Below are 20978 nucleotides of genomic sequence, written 5' to 3'. Positions count from 1 at the left end.
AAACTTATAATATTACAGTAATCATCACTATCTGTTTAATAACACTGGCCACTCTGTGGCCAAGTTTGTTTTTAACTCTAATGATACATTGGTATATACTGGTCTCTATTCTGATCAGAACATTCTTCTCCAAGAATTTCCAGATTAAAATTCTCTAGATTCCACCATAAATGCAGTCCAACTCAAACTGTGGAGTCGGAAAACAACTGACATGAAAATCGTTTTATTAATGTTATTACATGATGTTCTTACATATTTTATAAAGCCATTAAATATCATAACATTTCATTTTTACATTTAACCATCAACTGCTCAGAGGTACACTTTGATTAACCTCAGAAAAACTCTGATGCTAATGCTGATGATATACAGTAGTATAATGTGTTCAGACTGGATCAAAACGTTGTAGAAGTTTATTGTGTCTCATGTGTAACTAAAGGGAGGAGCCTGTGAACTCACCAGTTACTCTTATATCTTACTGACTCATAGTGGAATTCTGAGTTTCTTTATTGCTCATTTTTATTAGTGAATAAACTGTAGGTTTAGGTAATTCCAAGTCAATTGGCTCTATTTGTTTTGTATGAGGCATATTTGTCTTTAGAATGGTAATCCTCTCAGAATATTAAGATTATGACAGAGCAATGACATGTTTTATTAAGATATTGCACGTTTCCTGATGTAAAGTAATACCTTTTTCTACACAAAATTCCACCATCATGAGTGCAAGAAGAGTGTTGACAGCGATGTGTACAATTACTGTTTTATTCAAGTTTCATTGTATGTTTGATTTAAAATTTCAAACATTTTTCATGAAAGTAATAGACAATGTAAAGGACAAGATGTACTTTCAAATGATGTCAAAAATTAAAAATTGAGGAAAATGGAGATACTAGGTTTTGCTCCAATAACAGCAGTATGTTGATAATATTTTCATACATCAAAAAATGTAAAAACAGCCAATAGCAGAGGTGAACATGATTGGTCAGTGCCATTTTGTCACCAGGGGACGCTCGCAAGAATCTAAAAGAGGGCGAATGAAATAATTTTGTCGTCTGAAAAATCGCTTGGTGTGCAAGATACCTTTAGTTATACACGTGTGCTGTTATCCAAATACATCACACAAAGGAATCGTCTTTGGTGGGCAGAGGTCTTATGTCTTTGAAGTGCACAAAATATTAAGAAAAGATCAGAGCAAAATCAAAAATATTTCATTTACTTATTCAGGTTCATGATATAGATGATGTTTTATAATTTGCTGCTCATCATTCTACTGGACATTCAGAGACCTGTGTTTAAAATGTGTACATGAGTTTTTACGTATGGATAGACTGTTATGTTAGAATTTTGAGCAATTCTGTAAATTCAAACATTTTTAATTCTAATTTGAAAATTTACCTTACATTATAATATCTATCAGTCTAGTGATGAAGAGTGATGACTGAGGTTATGTTAAACTAATGTTCTGTTATTTGGTAAATAAACTGTCTTTGCTTGTAATGAAGAATTGATGCTCATTGTCAGAATCAAGAGTTAAAATATTTGCATGGTGACAATAAAAAGTATATGTCAAATTTCGCTGTGAATTCATTTAAACTGCTGCCTACACATCACTGTGATGGAATAAATGTAAGAATTGTAATCCTCTTTCAGACATTGTAATAGATGTCAAAGAGTTGAACTATTGAGGCGATTAACATGGTATAATAAAATTTACGTTGTGATGACCACCTTTAATGAACATGATATTCAAAGAAAACACTCCAGTTTAAATGCTTTGCTTTTTTTATTATGCAATGATGATATTTATCACTAATATTAATCATTAAACTATGACATTGTTATATCAGCCATTGACGACAAAAAGAACATGACAGGATGAATCACTTCAGCTACAGAAGAGCTATGGTCAGTTGTAAGTGACCCACAGTAGGGTGAGAATCTCAACACTTGTAGAGAGTGTTGATCCTCAGGATGTCGATGGCAGACAGGTCCACTCTCTGTCCGATCTGCACTGATGCATCAGGAAAAGGAGTGATGGTGTCCCGCCCGTTGATGGAGAAAGCGGTTTTCCCATAGTGCATCACGGAGGAGTAGTCGTATGGTGTGTTGAGGTTGTTGGTGTTCTCCTTGTTGAAATTGTACTGCATTGCTGGCGAGATGTTTTCCCAGTTGATCCTCACGTAGCGGTCGCGGTCACTCCTGGTCTGCTCGTGGTAGAAACCCAGCGCGTGGTTCAGCTCGTGCTGGACGATGCCGTGGTACACGCAGCCGTTCCTGTTCAGGGAGACCACCTGCTTCCCACCTGATCTGCCCACTGGAGAGTAGCACCTGAGAAGAAATGGAGAAGATTGTCCACATCACTGAAGTAAAGCTGTGGACAGTTAACTTAAAACAGAGTAAAGCTGATCTAAAAGCTCTTCAGATGGTTCAGCTGGTCTCACCCATCTCTGTTCTCAATGCTGAGGTAGTCAGTTTCAGTGGTTCTGAGAACAAAGCGAATGCAGGTTTTGCTGTGGAAAGTCGCCATGGCACCGGCAATTACAGACCTGTCAGAGGATGCTGTAAAGGAAATGATCAATAAACAATCAGATAATAGCATTAATTAGATAACGGGAAGTGTAGAATGTGAAGAACAAACTTTTACTCACAGAAATCACTGCTCACTGTGAAAGGAACCTGCACTAAACCAGTTGAGGACTTCTTCCAAAAGCAGTTGTTGCTGGGGCAGAGCAGAGCGTTTCTGGTTCTTGGGAGGACTATGTCTCCCTCCACCAACAGTTCCCTGGATCCTTCACACACAGATGGAGATGGAAATTTGATTAGGAAAAGCAGAGTTTTGGAAAATGAAGGTCAAATATAAACCATGCAGATTTAGAATCAGTAGAATCAGCAGGTTTTCTGACCGTTGTTGGTTGTCAGAATGTTTGCTGTGATGTCCACAAGTTGAGGCTCCATGAGAGGGACAGCCTGCGAGAGGCCGAGCAGCAGCAGGGCTAGAATGGAGAGAGAGGCTGTGGGCTCCATGTTGCTTCAGTGAGTGGAGATGATCTGGATGCTCCTTCACCGTAACTCAGTGTCTGAAGCCTTTCGTACCTGGCCTTTTATACATATGGACACTCATCGGTGTGGCTGTCTGGGGATTGAAGCTAGGCTCTAGTGTCCACTGTCTAATGTGTTTATCTAAAGGGAGGTCTTCTGGACTCAGATTGTTAAGACTGGACATATCTCCTCTTACTCAGCATATATCTTCTTTTGGGTTCCTCATGGTTTCATTGTGGGGCCTATTTTATTCTCTTAAAGTCCCATTTTCTATTTTCATTGCTCTGTTGCTACACAGTTCTACTTGTGAGTGATACTGATTCACACATTCAATTTGTCTAATATGTGTAACTAGAGGTAGGAGACTCTGAACCCACCAGCTGCTCTAAAACCTTACTGAATTAGTGTGGTTCTGAGTTTGTTTGGTTAATCTCCACTAATGGTCAAGTGTTCTTTGTGTGCTTATAGTGGGCTCTTATTTTTGGGAGTAACTCGAATGGTAAAAAGTTCTACTCATACTTGTAATCTTGCAAAATCAACCAGTAAATACATACAATGCTATAATAAAATGCATCACAGAAATGTTAAAGTTCTCTTTAAGAATTATATGATGGAGACATTTGAGTTTAAAATAAGAGCCTGAAATTTTGAAGCTTTTTCATTTTCAGGCACAAATTTTCTTGAAATATTTGAAAGAAAAAGAAAAGAAATTAATAAAGTAAATAATTGCAACAGACAAAATTTGAAACTTAAAATAAAAAATATATATTATTCAAGAATCAATACTTTCACCTTTTTAAGAAAGCAATAAAGGAAAAGTCAGGCTTGTTAATTTCTAGTTGTGTTCTTTAGAGCTCAAATCTGAGATGAAAGTATTAGTCTTAATTAAATTACAAGTTTAATTTAAATACATTTCTACTGCTCAGGATATAAGCTAGCTTGCACTCTCCTCTTATAATAATTCTAGTTATTATTACAAAAGGTGAAAAGAAGCAGGAACGCATGTTTTATTCATGTCATTTAAAGGTGTTTGTTATTTAATTTCAGACAAAAAATCTGGTCCTCAGTCGTGAAGTGCTTAGAAATGAATGAGAATACATTTATTAAGATGTTTACAATTAATGTTTGTAAATGGCAGTGAATTGCCAATAACATCTAAACAAATGTTTATGTCTGTTTATTTGGGTACTGAAACTTTAAGACAGTTTTTCAACCTATTCATATTATTAGTCCAAAATTAATAAATAAAAATAATTGTTAAAAAGCCAGCATTTTTGTAGTTGCACCAAATGATTTTCTTTGGCAAAAGAATTTTTGGTAAAAATCGTTTTCAATATTCAGAATTTTCCCAGAAGAAACATTGTTTTCAAAGGAATGTAGATATTTCATGACCTACGGATAATATCACATCTTATTTTCTGTATTGTTACTCACTGTTTTAGTTCTGTCTCATTTGTCTTTATTTTAAACTCAAACTTATAATATTACAGTAATCATCACTATCTGTTTAATAACACTGGCCACTCTGTGGCCAAGTTTGTTTTTAACTCTAATGATACATTGGTATATACTGGTCTCTATTCTGATCAGAACATTCTTCTCCAAGAATTTCCAGATTAAAATTCTCTAGATTCCACCATAAATGCAGTCCAACTCAAACTGTGGAGTCGGAAAACAACTGACATGAAAATCGTTTTATTAATGTTATTACATGATGTTCTTACATATTTTATAAAGCCATTAAATATCATAACATTTCATTTTTACATTTAACCATCAACTGCTCAGAGGTACACTTTGATTAACTTCAGAAAAACTCTGATGCTAATGCTGATGATATACAGTAGTATAATGTGTTCAGACTGGATCAAAACGTTGTAGAAGTTTATTGTGTCTCATGTGTAACTAAAGGGAGGAGCCTGTGAACTCACCAGTTACTCTTATATCTTACTGACTCATAGTGGAATTCTGAGTTTCTTTATTGCTCATTTTTATTAGTGAATAAACTGTAGGTTTAGGTAATTCCAAGTCAATTGGCTCTATTTGTTTTGTACGAGGCATAATTGTCTTTAGAATGGTAATCCTCTCAGAATATTAAGATTATGACAGAGCAATGACATGTTTTATTAAGATATTGCACGTTTCCTGATGTAAAGTAATACCTTTTTCTACACAAAATTCCACCATCATGAGTGCAAGAAGAGTGTTGACAGCGATGTGTACAATTACTGTTTTATTCAAGTTTCATTGTATGTTTGATTTAAAATTTCAAACATTTTTCATGAAAGTAATAGACAATGTAAAGGACAAGATGTACTTTCAAATGATGTCAAAAATTAAAAATTGAGGAAAATGGAGATACTAGGTTTTGCTCCAATAACAGCAGTATGTTGATAATATTTTCATACATCAAAAAATGTAAAAACAGCCAATAGCAGAGGTGAACATGATTGGTCAGTGCCATTTTGTCACCAGGGGACGCTCGCAAGAATCTAAAAGAGGGCAAATGAAATAATTTTGTCGTCTGAAAAATCGCTTGGTGTGCAAGATACCTTTAGTTATACACGTGTGCTGTTATCCAAATACATCACACAAAGGAATCGTCTTTGGTGGGCAGAGGTCTTATGTCTTTGAAGTGCACAAAATATTAAGAAAAGATCAGAGCAAAATCAAAAATATTTCATTTACTTATTCAGGTTCATGATATAGATGATGTTTTATAATTTGTTGCTCATCATTCTACTGGACATTCAGAGACCTGTGTTTAAAATGTGTACATGAGTTTTTACGTATGGATAGACTGTTATGTTAGAATTTTGAGCAATTCTGTAAATTCAAACATTTTTAATTCTAATTTGAAAATTTACCTTACATTATAATATCTATCAGTCTAGTGATGAAGAGTGATGACTGAGGTTATGTTAAACTAATGTTCTGTTATTTGGTAAATAAACTGTCTTTGCTTGTAATGAAGAATTGATGCTCATTGTCAGAATCAAGATTTAAAATATTTGCATGGTGACAATAAAAAGTATATGTCAAATTTCGCTGTGAATTCATTTAAACTGCTGCCTACACATCACTGTGATGGAATAAATGTAAGAATTGTAATCCTCTTTCAGACATTGTAATAGATGTCAAAGAGTTGAACTATTGAGGCGATTAACATGGTATAATAAAATTTACGTTGTGATGACCACCTTTAATGAACATGATATTCAAAGAAAACACTCCAGTTTAAATGCTTTGCTTTTTTTATTATGCAATGATGATATTTATCACTAATATTAATCATTAAACTATGACATTGTTATATCAGCCATTGACGACAACATGACAGGATGAATCACTTCGGCTACAGAGGAGCTGTGGTCAGTTGTAAGTGACCCACAGTAGGGTGAGAATCTCAGCACCCGTAGAGGGTGTTGATCCTCAGGATGTCGATGGCGGACAGGTCCACTCTCTGTCCGATCTGCACTGATGCATCAGGAATAGGAGTGATGGTGTCCCACCCGTTGATGGAGAAAGCGGTTTTCCCATAGTGCATCACGGAGGAGTAGTCGTATGGCGTGTTGAGGTTGTTGGTGTTCTCCTTGTTGAAATTGTACTGCATTGCTGGCGAGATGTTTGCCCAGTTGATCCTCACGTAGCTGTGAACAAAGCGGATGCAGGTTCTGCTGTGGAAGGTCGCCATGGTGCCAGCAATTACAGACCTGTCAGAGGATGCTGTAAACGAAACGATCAATAAATAATCAGATAATAATGTTAATAAATTAGACTTAGTTAGTCCACCCTGCAGGACGGGCCGTGCGGTGCGCTGTTTTAGAGCGCGGGGACGATATGCTGATCACCAGCGGGAGACACCCCTTCCTGGGGAAGTATAAGGTACTGAGGACCTGTCGTACAGTTAGGTTCAGAACTTTGCCTCCTGAGTGGTTTTATAACACTGAAGCGTGTTTTCCTGTTTTCTCAGGTTGGTTATATGAATGATGGCACTATTCTGGCTGCTGATATAACCTACTACAGCAACGGGGGCTGCACACTGGACGAGTCTTTAATTGTGAGTCTGCTTTTTTAGCAAATGTGCAAAAAAACCAATATTTTGTTGTTTACAACATTTAGAGTCTCATTTGTAATCTAAGCATTTATACCAAAAATTAAGCTCTAAAATAATGTCTACACTTCTAGTTGTGTATAGTTATGTCGGTTTTTATTGTACTCTATTGTACTGTATTGTATTGTACTGTACTTTTATTATCACATAATACAAATATGTATAAATAATTGAATAGTTCTTTAATGTATGTTCTGTTAGGAAAAGTTATGACTACTTTCTGTTTGTTCAGGCGACAAAAAAGGACGAAAACAGCAAAAATGACAAAGACTGTACAAAAAGACTGTGTAAATCTAATATTTCTCCTAAACAGGACTTTACACACAACAACAACTGATCAAATTCACATCATAATAAAATATCTCCTCTTCTACTTACAAACACTAAACTGGTATCTATTAAACATTTAGAATCTGCACTTTCCACACAAACTCTCCAGTGTTTCTATGAACTATGAGACAGAAATTATTCATGTAAAATTACAGCATGACTCCGTGATCACTGGAGATAACTGTAACTTCTACGAGCCTTTAGGACGAAGCAGGGGGCAGTTTCTGCCCTCCTACAAGGCCTTCAGAGGCTTCGGCGGCCCCCAGGGGCTCACCATCATCGATAGCGTTCTGCACGAATTGCCGGCTAAATGTGGCTTAACTGCACACCAGGTGAGACTGAGGACAACAAGAGAAGGCTGTTTACTGTGGTTAATACACTTCTTACTGTTTCATAAAGAGCTGTGTTTTTGGATGTCAGTCATTATTGACAGCAGTGAACAAAGGCAGAACTGAATTACAGCCCGTCTTAAAGTAACTCTGAAAACTGAATTAAGGTAACGTTTTGCCCCAAATGTGGTCAGTCAGCCAAGATATGTTTCGTGTCTGAAGTTGCTTCTTTAGTTTTAGCACTGGAGCTACAGGCTAATGTAGCTAACAATTAATAAGAGTTTATAACCCACCAATTAGCATTAGCATACCCCACCGATTAGCAACCAGCATCTATTTCATTGCACACAGGAGCACTAATGACCAATAACTTTAACCTAATAACGGCTAATAACTTTAAACAATATAACTTAATATAACCATATATATAACTTTATATACCCTTATAACCTTATAATATCACCTTATGTACCATTATAACCTTATAATATAACCTTATAATATAACGAAATATAAGTTTATGTACCCTTATAACCTTATAATATAATCTTATAATATAACGAAATATAAGTTTATGCACCCTTATAACCTTATAATATAACCTTATAATATAACGAAATATAAGTTTATGCACCCTTATAACCTTATAATATAACCTTATAATATAACCTTATAATAAAACCACATATACGTTTATGTACCCTTATAACCTTATAATATAACCTTATAATATAACCTTATAATATAACCTTATAATAAAACCACATATAATATTAATTATGTACTCTTATAACCTTACAATATAACCTTATATACCCTTGTAATATAACCTATATATATAAAACCTTTAACCTAATAACTTATAAATTTAACCAAACTAACTGCCATTCACACCTCTGTTGTTAATGAGCAGGTTGGTGATTGGGCCATGTTCAGATTTGCATAACATAGTTACTGTATTCATTATAAAAATAGCTGTAAATTTACAGTATATTTTTTACAGTAAAATGTTGGGTTTATTTAGTGTCATACTGTAAAACATTGTCATTTAGAGTGATGCATTGCTTTATAGTCACATACCAGTCAAAACAATGCATAGCGGGAAGTCTGACAGTGTATTTACTGTGAAATTTACAGTAATTTATTGGTCCATAACTGTTAAGCAACTATGCAGTAAAATACCATGAAATATTTACAGATTACTACTGTAAATGTTTTACAGTACTTTACTGTAAACATTTCTGCTGCCAGGAATTTTACAGTGTAATGCTATATTGTGTGCTCAGCTACCAATTTATGCTTAAATCAAACTACAGTATCACTGCTGTACACTTAGCAAAGATGGCTCTTCAAGGGTTCTTTGGTAAAGACAATGGTTCTATTTAGAAGCATGGGTTGCACTTAGAACCATTTAGCTTTAATGGCTCTTTGCATGGTGAAATCGTTCTTCAGATTGATGGAGAATGTGTTGTATATGGTTGTGGCACCAAAAAGCGTTCTGCTATTGTTACAAGCCTTTTTGGTTTAGCCTTTTTTAATATTTAATCTAAGTTTAATATTTAATTGAAGTTTGATATTTAATCTAAGTTTAATATTAATTCAAGTTTGATATTTCACCATCAGTATTTCTAGACAGTGTGCCTCACTGTGACAACCAGCCCCGCGTTCCTTTAGTATCAATTAGACGTTTGGACTCATAGAAGGTTTTTCTTTGGTTTTACTTTTTTCCACATTTTTGGACCAACATACGAGACCAAAAAGTGTTTAATCCAAACTTTCTGTTTCAGATGCTTTAGTATCTGTGAGTATCTATATGTTTAGTATCTATATTGAAAATTACTTGGAAAAAAGTCTGGTTTCACATTAAAAGTAAAGTAGTTTTTTTTCCTCTCCTGTATATATATATATATATATATATATATATCTATATATATATATATATATATATATAATTAAAACATAAACCACGTCCAAGCATTTGACTGGAATTTTTCTTTTGAGCCCAGCTCCTCAATAAGTAGGACAGTGACTCAGCAGGTTCTGCAGCCAGCAGAACTTTGGCATGAAGTAACAGCAGAGAGAGATTAAGAAGCTGTGAATGAAGAATTACTGCAATCCTCAGGACTAACACGACTATACTGTAATATTATAACATAATAACAACACGTTTATCACTGTGGCATTGAGGTAGACGTTCACTCAGTTACCATCATGACAATGTAATTAATAAAACTAAGACGTCTGAATGGAGTGCATAAAGATTGAGTTTTTATTGTGAAACATATCTGATTAGTTACAGAACAGTCACCAAGTCACGTGTCAGATCTTGAATGATAACAGATTGTGCCTGATATCAAACTAATGTTTAGTAATTACAATTAAAGAAATATTACACTGTGAAGGCCAAAGTAGAAAATTAATTGTGTAGAAAATAGAAAATTTAAAACATATTCAACACTAATACTGAAGTCAACAAATCAAGTGTGCTGGTTTAGTAGAGAAGGCTGAGCTTCCCAGGATTCTTAATGGTTTTACAAGTTATTTTCAGTTAATTGTTATTTTTAGGCTAAACAATGTCTAAATGCATTGAGTGTTAATTATTATTAAAGGTTTAATTAATATGACTTTGATGGAAATTAAAAGTTAACTTTAACATGTATGCTTTGTATGTTGGAAGGATTTATGATCATTTTAAAGAATAAAAGTCTTTATCTGTAATGATGTAACACATTCAAAGGCATCTTTAAAAGTGATTGTATAGCAGACCGGTCAGACTTTTGGGCAGATCATGGCAGCTCCAGAGCCCACGGCCGGGACGTTTCTGTTTCTGCTTTCGGAATCTGGAGAAAAATACAAAAAATTTGATACGTGAAACATAAACTCACTCAGCAAAATAAAATTAATTTATGTAAGGAAAAGAATTCACAGTTTGCACAATATTAAAAACATGACGTAACTTTCTGTGAACTGTTTCTACCTGATCAGCTCGTTTGTAAGTAGAAAAGGAAATAATATATATATATATATATATATATATATATATATATATTTAATTTGAGGAAACATTATTAATATATGTACAATCTAGTTTTCCAAAAAAGAAAACCTGACCTTTACATTTTTGCTGTTTTCGTCAATATTTGACATTGAAACACATGGAAAAGAGCCAGAAGTTCAGACTCAAACTTGTCCATAAAGATTAGAAAAATCAAATGCATAACCTTATATATTATGTTTAACATGTATTTTATGTACAAATATAATAATAGTATTTACATAAATAACTAATGTAAATTGAATGTACAGCCAACCGGCAGTAATAACTATAGATTTCTAACAGTAAAGACAGCAAACAAGCCTCATACAGATGTATGACTGAGAGTTTAATCCACTGGTTTAAATCAGGTTTAAATCCCACTTTATACCGGTAACAGTTTTCGAATGCATCACATACCATCTGTGTGAAGCGTGTGCTGCACGCGACGCAGGCCCGGTCAGGTGTAGCCGGGCTGTGTAAAGTGAATGGGCCGCTCAGTCCCGCGTCGCTCCGAGCCGCTGCCACCGCCTCCTTCAGCGCAAAGAACACGGAGCTGCCCAGAAACACAGTGGGCTCACCAACACCCTGAAACAAAGAGTAAACAACAGTAAACAACTCTGCAAAACAGCCGGACTACACTGAGCGGCCAAAACAGGACGAGCACTCATAGAAGACATGAACAATGTTGATTATATGTCAAGATCTGAGACATATTAGACAGTAAGAGAACAATCGTTTCTCGAGAACGTTGTACGAGGGAGAAATGGGCGGGTGTGAACACCTGATTAACTTGGACAAGGACCAGATTGACTGGGAAGGAGCATCTCTGAAACGACAAGGCTTGTTGGGCGCTTCCAGTCAGCAGCACTGAGATCCTACAAACCACAAACCAGTGACAGGGTGCTGAGTGCCCAAGGCTTATCAAGGCTCCAAATTCCCCAGATCTCAATCCGATCCAGCATCTGTGGGATGTCCTGGAACAAATCCGATCCGTGGCAGCTCCACCTCACAACTTACAGAACCTACAGGACTTTCTGCTAAAGTCTTCAGAGGTCTTGAAGCGTCCCTGCCTCAGGAGGTCAGAGCTGTCACAGTGTAATAGGCAGGTGGTCATGATGTTATGGCTCATGGGTGTACAGAACAGTGGACGTACCTTTGAGGAGTAGATGGCGTGCGGGTTGTGGGATCCAGCCAGCAGGTACACGTTAAACTGCAGCGGGACGTCGCAGACCGCAGGGATCTTATACTGACCCGGACCGCGGGTGTACAAAACTCCAGATGGGGAGAACTTCAGCTCCTCCATAGTGTAGAGCCCCAGACCCTGCATGAATGCACCTTCAATCTGGAACACACAGACACACAAACACGCTTAGGAAAGATGGTTCTTCAAGGGTGCTTTGGTGGTTCTATATAGAACCATGAACACCCAGAGAACCCTTTCCATGATTAAAGAGATCTTGGCATCATGAAATCGTTCCTCAAATTGGAGAATGTGTTGTAGCTGGTCCTATATAGCACCGAAAAGGGTTCCACTATTGTTACAAGCCAAAGAACCCCTTTATGGTACTAAATAGAACCCTTTTTGCTAAGAGTGTACATTGTAAGCTGTATGCAGAAGTCAGTATAAAGGCACACTTTCCCAGGTGAATGACATCCTACCTGTCCGATGTCGATGGATGGGTTGATGCTCCGGCCGATATCGGCGACGAGGTCTGTTCTTACAGTCTGAGTAAAAGATAGAAATTTGATTTTAATTGATTAAAGGAAAACTTGAATGTGGTACATTAACACTTCATAGGTTCTTCATAGGTTCCTTAGCTACAGCAACTAAGATAACTCAACCTTAAGAGGTCCTTTGCATGATTGAAAGTTTCTTCTCTAAGCTGGAGACTTGTTGTATTAGGTTCTTTAAAGAACCATTTATAAATGGTTCTATTTAGCTAAAGGACCTTTTAGTGGTTCTATTTAGAACCCTGTTGTTAAGAGTGGCTCCACAGAGTTAATGTCATTTTGCCTTAGATTCAATTTCTCTTACATAACTATCTAATTTAATTATTACAGAACTATCATATTTTTAAAAACCATTTGGGAAAAGTCTGGTTCCAGATTTCTCTTTGATGCTCCCAGCACTGATTTATTGAATTCCATCAGCAGTTCCAAGTTTTGATTAGATAAAGCAGGTATTGAATTATAACTACAATAAAAACTGGGCTGTCCTGAGGACAGGGCAGGAAATGGTTAAACAAACACATTAACATACATAAAACCACTACTTACTGTATAAGTACTATTTTTATTATAATATTAGTGCTTTTCTGAGCAAATAAGTGCTTAAAATAACCACAAATAAACACTTTTGCATATAATATGGTTACATAATTACATAAATGCATAACATGTATTAATCTAATATAAATGTAATCCATTATATAATTATGTAATGATTAATTAAGTAATTATATGACTACATTTAAATGATTATGTAAAGTAAATTCGTATAAACAGAATGAAGAACAGACAATCATAACTCTAGACTAAGGCTGGTGTTTGGTGTTTTAGTTCTTTTATATTTGTTCATTTTTTCATATTTTCTGAATGTGACTGACCCTGTATTCTCCGGTCAGACAGTCCAGCTCCACCTCACTGCAGCAGGTGGCGTAGGTGAAATAAGCGTAAGGCCTTCCCTCCTGCTTCTCCCAGTCCATACACAGGTCATGACCTCTGATAGAAACATATGAACAACATATATACACACAAATACACTGAAACAGAACAGATATCCACAAAAATACACACAGGGTCAGTTTCTCAGGCCCAGACTGCATCTAAGCCTGGACTTACAGGATTTTAGACTCGGCTTAAAGAGATAAAAACAAATGCACACAACTACACAGATTCACATATATGCATATACACTCACACAGGAAAATACCTCACTTATTAAACAAACATATCTAGGAAACTTCCTACAGATGTGGTGGACCAGCTAAGACATGTTTGGAGTGAAGTTGGCTTCTTTAGTTTGTGTAAAGTAGCTAAAAGGTAATGCAAGCTTACACTCCACCAATTAGCGTTCAGCTAACATGGATATGATTTCCTATTTTTTTATTTATTCTCTCAGATAATTGAGTAAAACAGAATTTTTGTTGCAATTAACAGTTGCTTCAATCTACTTTCTTGAAAACTGACAGCAAATTCCAGACAGTTTGAATTCAAATGCAAAAGTGAAAATGGTAATTCAGAGCATTTCCAGTGTGTGTGCGTTATTAAAGATATAGCTCAAAATCAAGTGCAAAATGTGGATTCTTGACCAATTAGGAGAGCTTGGCTGCACAATGTGTGTGTGTGTGTGTGTGTGTGTGTGTGTGTGTGTGTGTGGTGTGTATGTGGTGTGTGTGTGTAACACTTATTATTGGATGATAACTACGAGCACTACTGGTCTTTCTCGAGTGGACAGGAAATAGTTAAACACGTTAACATGCATAAAATCACTACTGACTATATTAATATTGTTTTATTATAATATTAGTGTTTTTCTGAGCAAATAAGAGCTCAATAAAAACACAACTAGCTTTTAAACATCTAATTTCCTCAGCTGCCCTTAAAACACTCGCACAGTGCTGAGTTTACATAATGAATTACGTTGTTATGTAACATTTATTAATCCAATAAAAATATAATTAATAATGTAACTATGTAGTGATTAAGTAATTATATCATTGCATTTATACAATAAAAAAATTCATATAAATGAGTGTATAAATACTAATGCCATGTAATATCCTATTTAACCTGTGAACGACGTCAAAGAGAGTGAAAACCTGGTCATTTGTACCTGAAGAATCCAGTAGCTGACAGACTGATCTTCTCCAAGAACGCTGTAGCAATCTGTACCAAATGAAAGACCCAAAGTGTCGTATAGTGAATATATGTGTGCTTGTTTTTTTTTTCTTTATTAAATAAAAGAAGTATTTGAGCCAAACAGCTGTACCCAGCTTTGCCACGTGCCGTTGGGGTCCTGCTTCCTGATTGGCTCCAGCCTTTTATACAGAGTTTGACAAGCTTCCTACAAAACAAGCACAAACTGAACATGGTGTTTTAATTAGAACTGATAAACAGTATTAGCCATGCTTTTGAGGGGAATGCTTATTATTTTAGCCCAGCAATAACAAAATTGTGCTGTAATTTTATATTAATTTTATTGCATTTTATTTCTGTATATTCTATTATTTATCATCGGAATAAAAACTATGTAACGAACAAATGTCTATAGATTATCTTATAATACAAGTGTATACTTGTACCTGTTGATGCAGAATGTAAATTAAATACATATGTAATTATATAACGATGTAATTGTGCATAGAATGTAATTATGTTATACTGCTGTAATAATAATTAAGCCTCTAAGGGTTTCTGGGGGTTAGTTTAGGACTGTGTATGATATTGAGCTCTGAGTGCGTTTAGTGTTGGTGTGTGTTTGTGTGTGTGTTTGTGTGTGTGTGTGTGTGTGTGTGTGTGTGTTACCTTGACAGCCATGCCGTTGGCGTCGGTGCCGAAGGATGCAGCAGAGGGACAGGTGTTGGGTACGGAGCTCGTGCTGGTCTCAGAAATGTGGATCATAGACAGAGGAACGTCCAGCTCTCTGCTGGCCACCTGCCCAACACAGACACATTAACAGGTGGTGGTGCTGGACTGAGATACCGGCACTGCTTGGCTGATCTTCAGCATCACGCCTATAACTGCAGCAGACCAGCGCCAGCATCTCACAGTATAGCACAGGCTCTTATCAAAACTCTAGCAACCACCTGGAACCATGGAGCATCTGACCATACAGCTGCAACCATGGTGAACTCAGAGGCCATGGGTGCCAAACTCTGAGTGAAAAGCTCACAGTGAGAACTGCTTTGATTGGTGGTTGAGTGGAGTAAACTGGAGAGAAGAATGAGAGAGAAGTACCTGCTGGACCTTGGTGTGGATGCCTTGACCCATCTCAGTTCCTCCATGACTCACTAACACTGATCCGTCTTTGTAGATATGCACCAGTGCAGCCGCCTTTTAATATAAACCAACACAAAATACAGCACAGTGATCAAATGTGTGCTTTTTATAATCTTAGTATATCGCTACTGTCGGAAGAAAACCTTGTATCTCAATTTTTGTCATTTTTCAGTTTTTTACATAATTTGAAAATGCCTGTTGCTCTTTACATTGAGAGTAAATTTCATTATGAATGGACCAATAGAAATGGCTCAAAATGACTTGGAGGAAAGTCTGGTTCCATTGATTTACATTAAAAGTGAAGTATGTTTTTTCCTTCTCCTGTAAAGTTACCATTTTGGAGATACAAGGTTTTCTTCCGTCAACAGCGATATTTTGACCTAAAAGCTGACGCTTAAAAACTTGAAATTAGTTTCAAATGCTGTGTTACGTGTTGCCGAAAACGTGGTTCTGTGCCTCACAGCAGCACACGACCAACAGCAGCATGCAGCGCTAAAAATGTTGTGATGATGACTGCATTCTTAGTGAAAGTGGGTGATTATCAGAAGAGAGAGGAGCAGTGTTGATTGTTTATTCATGACCCAAAAGGGCATGATGTATAATACTGGGGTCGCCTGGACCACCGCTGCGGTCAACAGCAAAAGTTGAGAAAATCTGAACTGACTGCATTCAGTCTGCACTGATTATCTATCTACAACATATAAACATATAAACACAGCAAAAGACAAATGTAAACACTGAAGTTCGTACAGAACGAATGTACGAATTTATTTCCAAAACATTTTTAGTTTAAAAAAAGGTAACACACGTTGCATAACACCTACACAAGCCTTTCATCAGTTTTCTTTAAGGCTGCTTTTGTTCATTCTGACCCTAGCAACCACCTGGGATACCACTGCAACCATCTCTACAAACCACCTGGAACACCACAACTACCACTTATCAAAACCCTAGCAACCACCTGGAAAACAACGGCACCACCTAGCAACACCATGGCAACCACTTGCCATAGCGACCACCTAGCAACCCCTGGCAACCCTAGTAACCCCCAGAGATACACAGCAACCACCTTGCAAAACCCTAGCAACCACCTGGAATACAACTGCAACCACGTAGCAACACCCTAGCAACCTGGAATCTGGAATACCACATCAACCACACAGTAACACCCTTGAAACCAGCTGGAATGTCATAGCAACTGCTTAGCAACACCATAGCAACAACTTGGAACACCATAGAAATCACCTAGCAACCCCTGGCAACCCCTAGCAACCACGAGAGATACCATCACAGCCATGAGGCAACACCCTAGCATCCACGTTACCATTACAACCATTTAGCAACACACTGGGATACCACAGCAACCACAAATGAACACCCTTGCAACCACCTGGAATAACAGTTTAGTGCATCTAGCAAGCACCTGGGATATCTTAGCAACCACTTGGCAACACCTGGAACACCATCAGCAACCAGAAGCCATCTGGAATGCCAATGCAACCCCCTAGCAACCACCTGGAATACCACATCAACCACACAGTAACACCCTTGAAACCAGCTGGGATGTCAGAGCTGGGATGTTATGTGAGTGAGTGTGTCCATATTATGTCCATTTAATATGAGGTCATTAAATCCCTGTACTGTCCAGTTCAGTGTTCTGAGACATGTTATAACACTGATCTACCTGGTCGAGGAATCCCTCAGTGAAGCCGATGCCGAATTTAATGGGGATCAAAGCGATTCCTCTCTTCTTCCAGCGGTTCTGCTGGTTAAACCGGGCAATGTCCAGACGTCTGCGGTCCAGCTCACTCCTCTCCTTACACTCCTCCCAGCAGCGCAGCAGATTCTCCGGATCAAACTCCATCTTATAGTGTGTGAGTGACGCTTCCTTATACATGTTCTTCTCCCTGATCTAACAGTGGAAACAACACGGTCAAACAGGATAAAGTCAAACAGATGAAGCACATCTATAATGTACTGAACCCTCAGACCACATCACCAGATAATACACGCTATTTAGCGTCTACTATGAATTATTCAGTATCTATGATTCAGTAATGTCTGACCTCTTCAGCTGGTCGGCCGAGCGCCATGGCCACGTCATTGATCATGTTCTCGATAACCATCAGGGTCTGGGGCACACCGAAACCTCGGAATGCGGTGTTGGACGGCAGGTTGGTCTTGCAGGCAGCTGATTGGCCACGGAGGTTCAGGATGTTATAGGCGTTATCCATGTGGAGCAGCATTTTCTCAATGACCTGAGAGAGACAGAGAGAGAGTAATGCTGTAATCTTAACAATTTCCATTTTTTTCCATAATCTAAAATGTTCAATTTCTTATTTTATTATTCTATTACATTCCTAAACTTTGTTAACCAAGTTTGAAAATACAAATGCATCACATGTGCTTGTCCTGTCAAAACAGCATGATGAATTCAACAGACGTAGACATTAACTCTAATAAGAAGGAATTAAATAAAGCAGGTAAAATGGATAAAATCGTATTTCCAAAATCTCAAAATTAAATATCCTCTTTGTCCTCTAAATGGCGGTAAGATTTTACCAGAACAGACTCGTCGGCCGTGTTTCCTGCGTTGGTGTAGTAATGAACGTCAGCTGCAGTGATTCTGCCGTCATTCATAAAGCCCACCTGAGGACACACAACCATCAGTTACCTCTTCGTCCGCTATTATTTAACACACACCTAGACCCAGTTTACACCTGGTCGTTTCTTGTGTCTGGAGTGTAAACATATAATATTTTGACCTCATGCATTTACACTTAGTAATCAAACGCATCACTAATCAGATTGAAATCCAATCACTCTATAGCACCTAATATGCAAATCAGCTCATATACTACAACCAATTCCATGTGTTGTCCCTCATTTTTCCTATTTACATCGTAGCTGCCGAAAATCACAACTTTGCACAATGTCACACCAGCTTTACAATGATGTTTATGAGAAGAACATGATACATGTGCACTGGCAACACCATAGCAACCATCTGGAACACTGCAACACTCACATATCAACACCTTAGCAACCACATCCAACACTACAGCACTCAAATAGAAACACCCTAGCAACCACCTCCAACACTACAGCAACACACTAGTAACCACCTCCAACATTACAGCACTCACATAGCAACACCCCAACAACCACCTCCAACACTACAGCAGTCACACAGCAACACCCCAACAACCACCTCCAACACTAACAGCACTCACACAGCAACACCCCAACAACCACCTCCAACACTACAGCAGTCACATAGCAACCACCCTAAAAACCACCTCCAACACTTCAGCAGTCACATAGCACACACCCCAACAACCACCTCCAACACTACAGCACTCACACAGACACTCCAACAACCACCTCCAACACTACAGCAGTCACATAGCAACACCCTAAAAACCACCTCCAACACTACAGCAGTCACATAGCAACACCCTAACAACCACCTCCAACACTACAGCACTCACATAGCAACACCCCAACAACCACCTCCAACACTACAGTACTCACATAGCAACACCCCAACAACCACCTCCAACACTACAGCACTCACATAGCAACACCCTAACAACCACCTCCAACACCACAGCACTCACATAGCAAAACCGTAGCAACCACATCCAACACTACAGCATCACCCTAACAACCACCTTCAACACCACAGCACTCACACCGCAACACCCTAACAACCACCTCCAACACTACAGCACTCACACAACAACACTCCAACAACCACCTTCAACACTACAGCAGTCACATAGCAACACCCCAAAAACCACCTCCAACACTACAGTACTCACACAGCAACACCCCAACAACCACCTCCAACACTACAGCACTCACATAGCAACACCCTAACAACCACCTCCAACACCACAGCACTCACATAGCAAAACCGTAGCAACCACATCCCACACTACAGCATCACCCTAACAACCACCTCCAACACTACAGCAGTCATATAGCAACACCCCAACAATCACCTCCAACACTACAGTACTCACATAGCAACACCCCAACAACCACCTCCAACACTACAGCAGTCACACAGCAAACACCCCAACAACCACCTCCAACACTACAGCACTCACATAGCAACACCCTAACAACCACATCCAACACCACAGCACTCACATAGCAAAACCGTCAGCAACCACATCCACACACTACCAGCATCACACCTAACAACCACCTCCAACACTACAGCAGTCACACAGCAACACCCTAACAACCACCTCCAACACCACAGCACTCACATAGCAAAACCGTAGCAACCACATCCAACACTACAGCATCACCCTAACAACCACCTTCAACACCACAGCACTCACACCGCAACACCCTAACAACCACCTCCAACACTACAGCACTCACACAACAACACTCCAACAACCACCTTCAACACTACAGCAGTCACATAGCAACACCCCAAAAACCACCTCCACACTACAGTACTCACATAGCAACACCCCAACAACCACCTCCAACACTACAGCAGTCACACAGCAACACCCTAACAACCACCTCCAACACTACAGCACTCACACAGCAACACCCCAACAACCACCTCCAACACTACAGCAGTCACACAGCAACACCCTAACAACCACCTCCAACACTACAGCACTCACACAGCAACACCCCAACAACCACCTCCAACACTACAGCAGTCACACAGCAACACCCCAACAACACCTCCAACACTGCAGCAGTCACACAGCAACACCCCAACAACCACCTCCAACACTGCAGCAGTCACACAGCAACACCCCAACAACCACCTCCAACACTGCAGCAGTCACACAGCAACACCCCAACAACCACCTCCAACACTACAGCAGTCACACAGCAACACCCCAACAACCACCTCCAACACTACAGCAGTCACACAGCAACACCCTAACAACCACCTCCAACACTACAGCAGTCACATGGCAACACCCTAACAACCACCTCCAACACTACAGCAGTCACATGGCAACACCCCAATAACCACCTCCAACACTACAGCACTCACACAGCAACACCCAACAACCACCTCCAACACTACAGCATCACATAGCAACACCCCAACAACCACTCCAACACTACAGCAGTCACAAAG

General features: G+C 38.4%; 2 protein-coding genes and 1 pseudogene across 2 annotated transcripts; all 3 read right to left on the bottom strand.

Annotated features, from left to right (window-relative positions):
* Nucleotides 1-1940: 1940 nt before the first annotated feature.
* On the bottom strand, nucleotides 1941-3024 carry LOC118803792 (high choriolytic enzyme 1-like). Its single transcript, XM_036564287.1, has 4 exons — nucleotides 2904-3024; nucleotides 2649-2789; nucleotides 2442-2559; nucleotides 1941-2328 (listed from the first exon to the last, which is right to left on the bottom strand). Exons 1-4 carry the CDS (start codon nucleotides 3022-3024, stop codon nucleotides 1941-1943), a joined length of 768 nt encoding a protein of 255 aa, XP_036420180.1.
* A 3412-nt stretch (nucleotides 3025-6436) lies between these two features.
* On the bottom strand, nucleotides 6437-7763 carry LOC118803820 (high choriolytic enzyme 1-like). The gene is made up of 2 exons (XM_036564327.1): nucleotides 7758-7763; nucleotides 6437-6856 (listed from the first exon to the last, which is right to left on the bottom strand). Exons 1-2 carry the CDS (start codon nucleotides 7761-7763, stop codon nucleotides 6446-6448), a joined length of 417 nt encoding a protein of 138 aa, XP_036420220.1. The 3' UTR covers nucleotides 6437-6445.
* Nucleotides 7764-10053: 2290 nt separating this feature from the next.
* Nucleotides 10054-20978, bottom strand: part of LOC118803794 — a 34348-nt pseudogene continuing 23423 nt past the window's right edge.

Source organism: Colossoma macropomum, unplaced genomic scaffold (genome assembly GCF_904425465.1).
Source record: "Colossoma macropomum unplaced genomic scaffold, Colossoma_macropomum, whole genome shotgun sequence".
Classification (NCBI taxonomy): domain Eukaryota; kingdom Metazoa; phylum Chordata; class Actinopteri; order Characiformes; family Serrasalmidae; genus Colossoma; species Colossoma macropomum.
This window is presented reverse-complemented; position numbering and strand designations above follow the sequence as displayed.

What these genes read in the sequence shown, in the direction of transcription:
- LOC118803792 (XM_036564287.1), bottom strand. Translation starts at nt 3,024, where the DNA reads ATGGAGCCCACAGCCTCTCTCTCCATTCTAGCCCTGCTGCTGCTCGGC. An exon ending in CACAGTGAGCAGTGATTTCT is followed by an intron (nt 2,560 to 2,648) that starts GTGAGTAAAAGT and finishes TTTCCTTTACAG; the next exon opens with CATCCTCTGACAGGTCTGTA. An exon ending in AGCATTGAGAACAGAGATGG is followed by an intron (nt 2,329 to 2,441) that starts GTGAGACCAGCT and finishes ATTTCTTCTCAG; the next exon opens with GTGCTACTCTCCAGTGGGCA.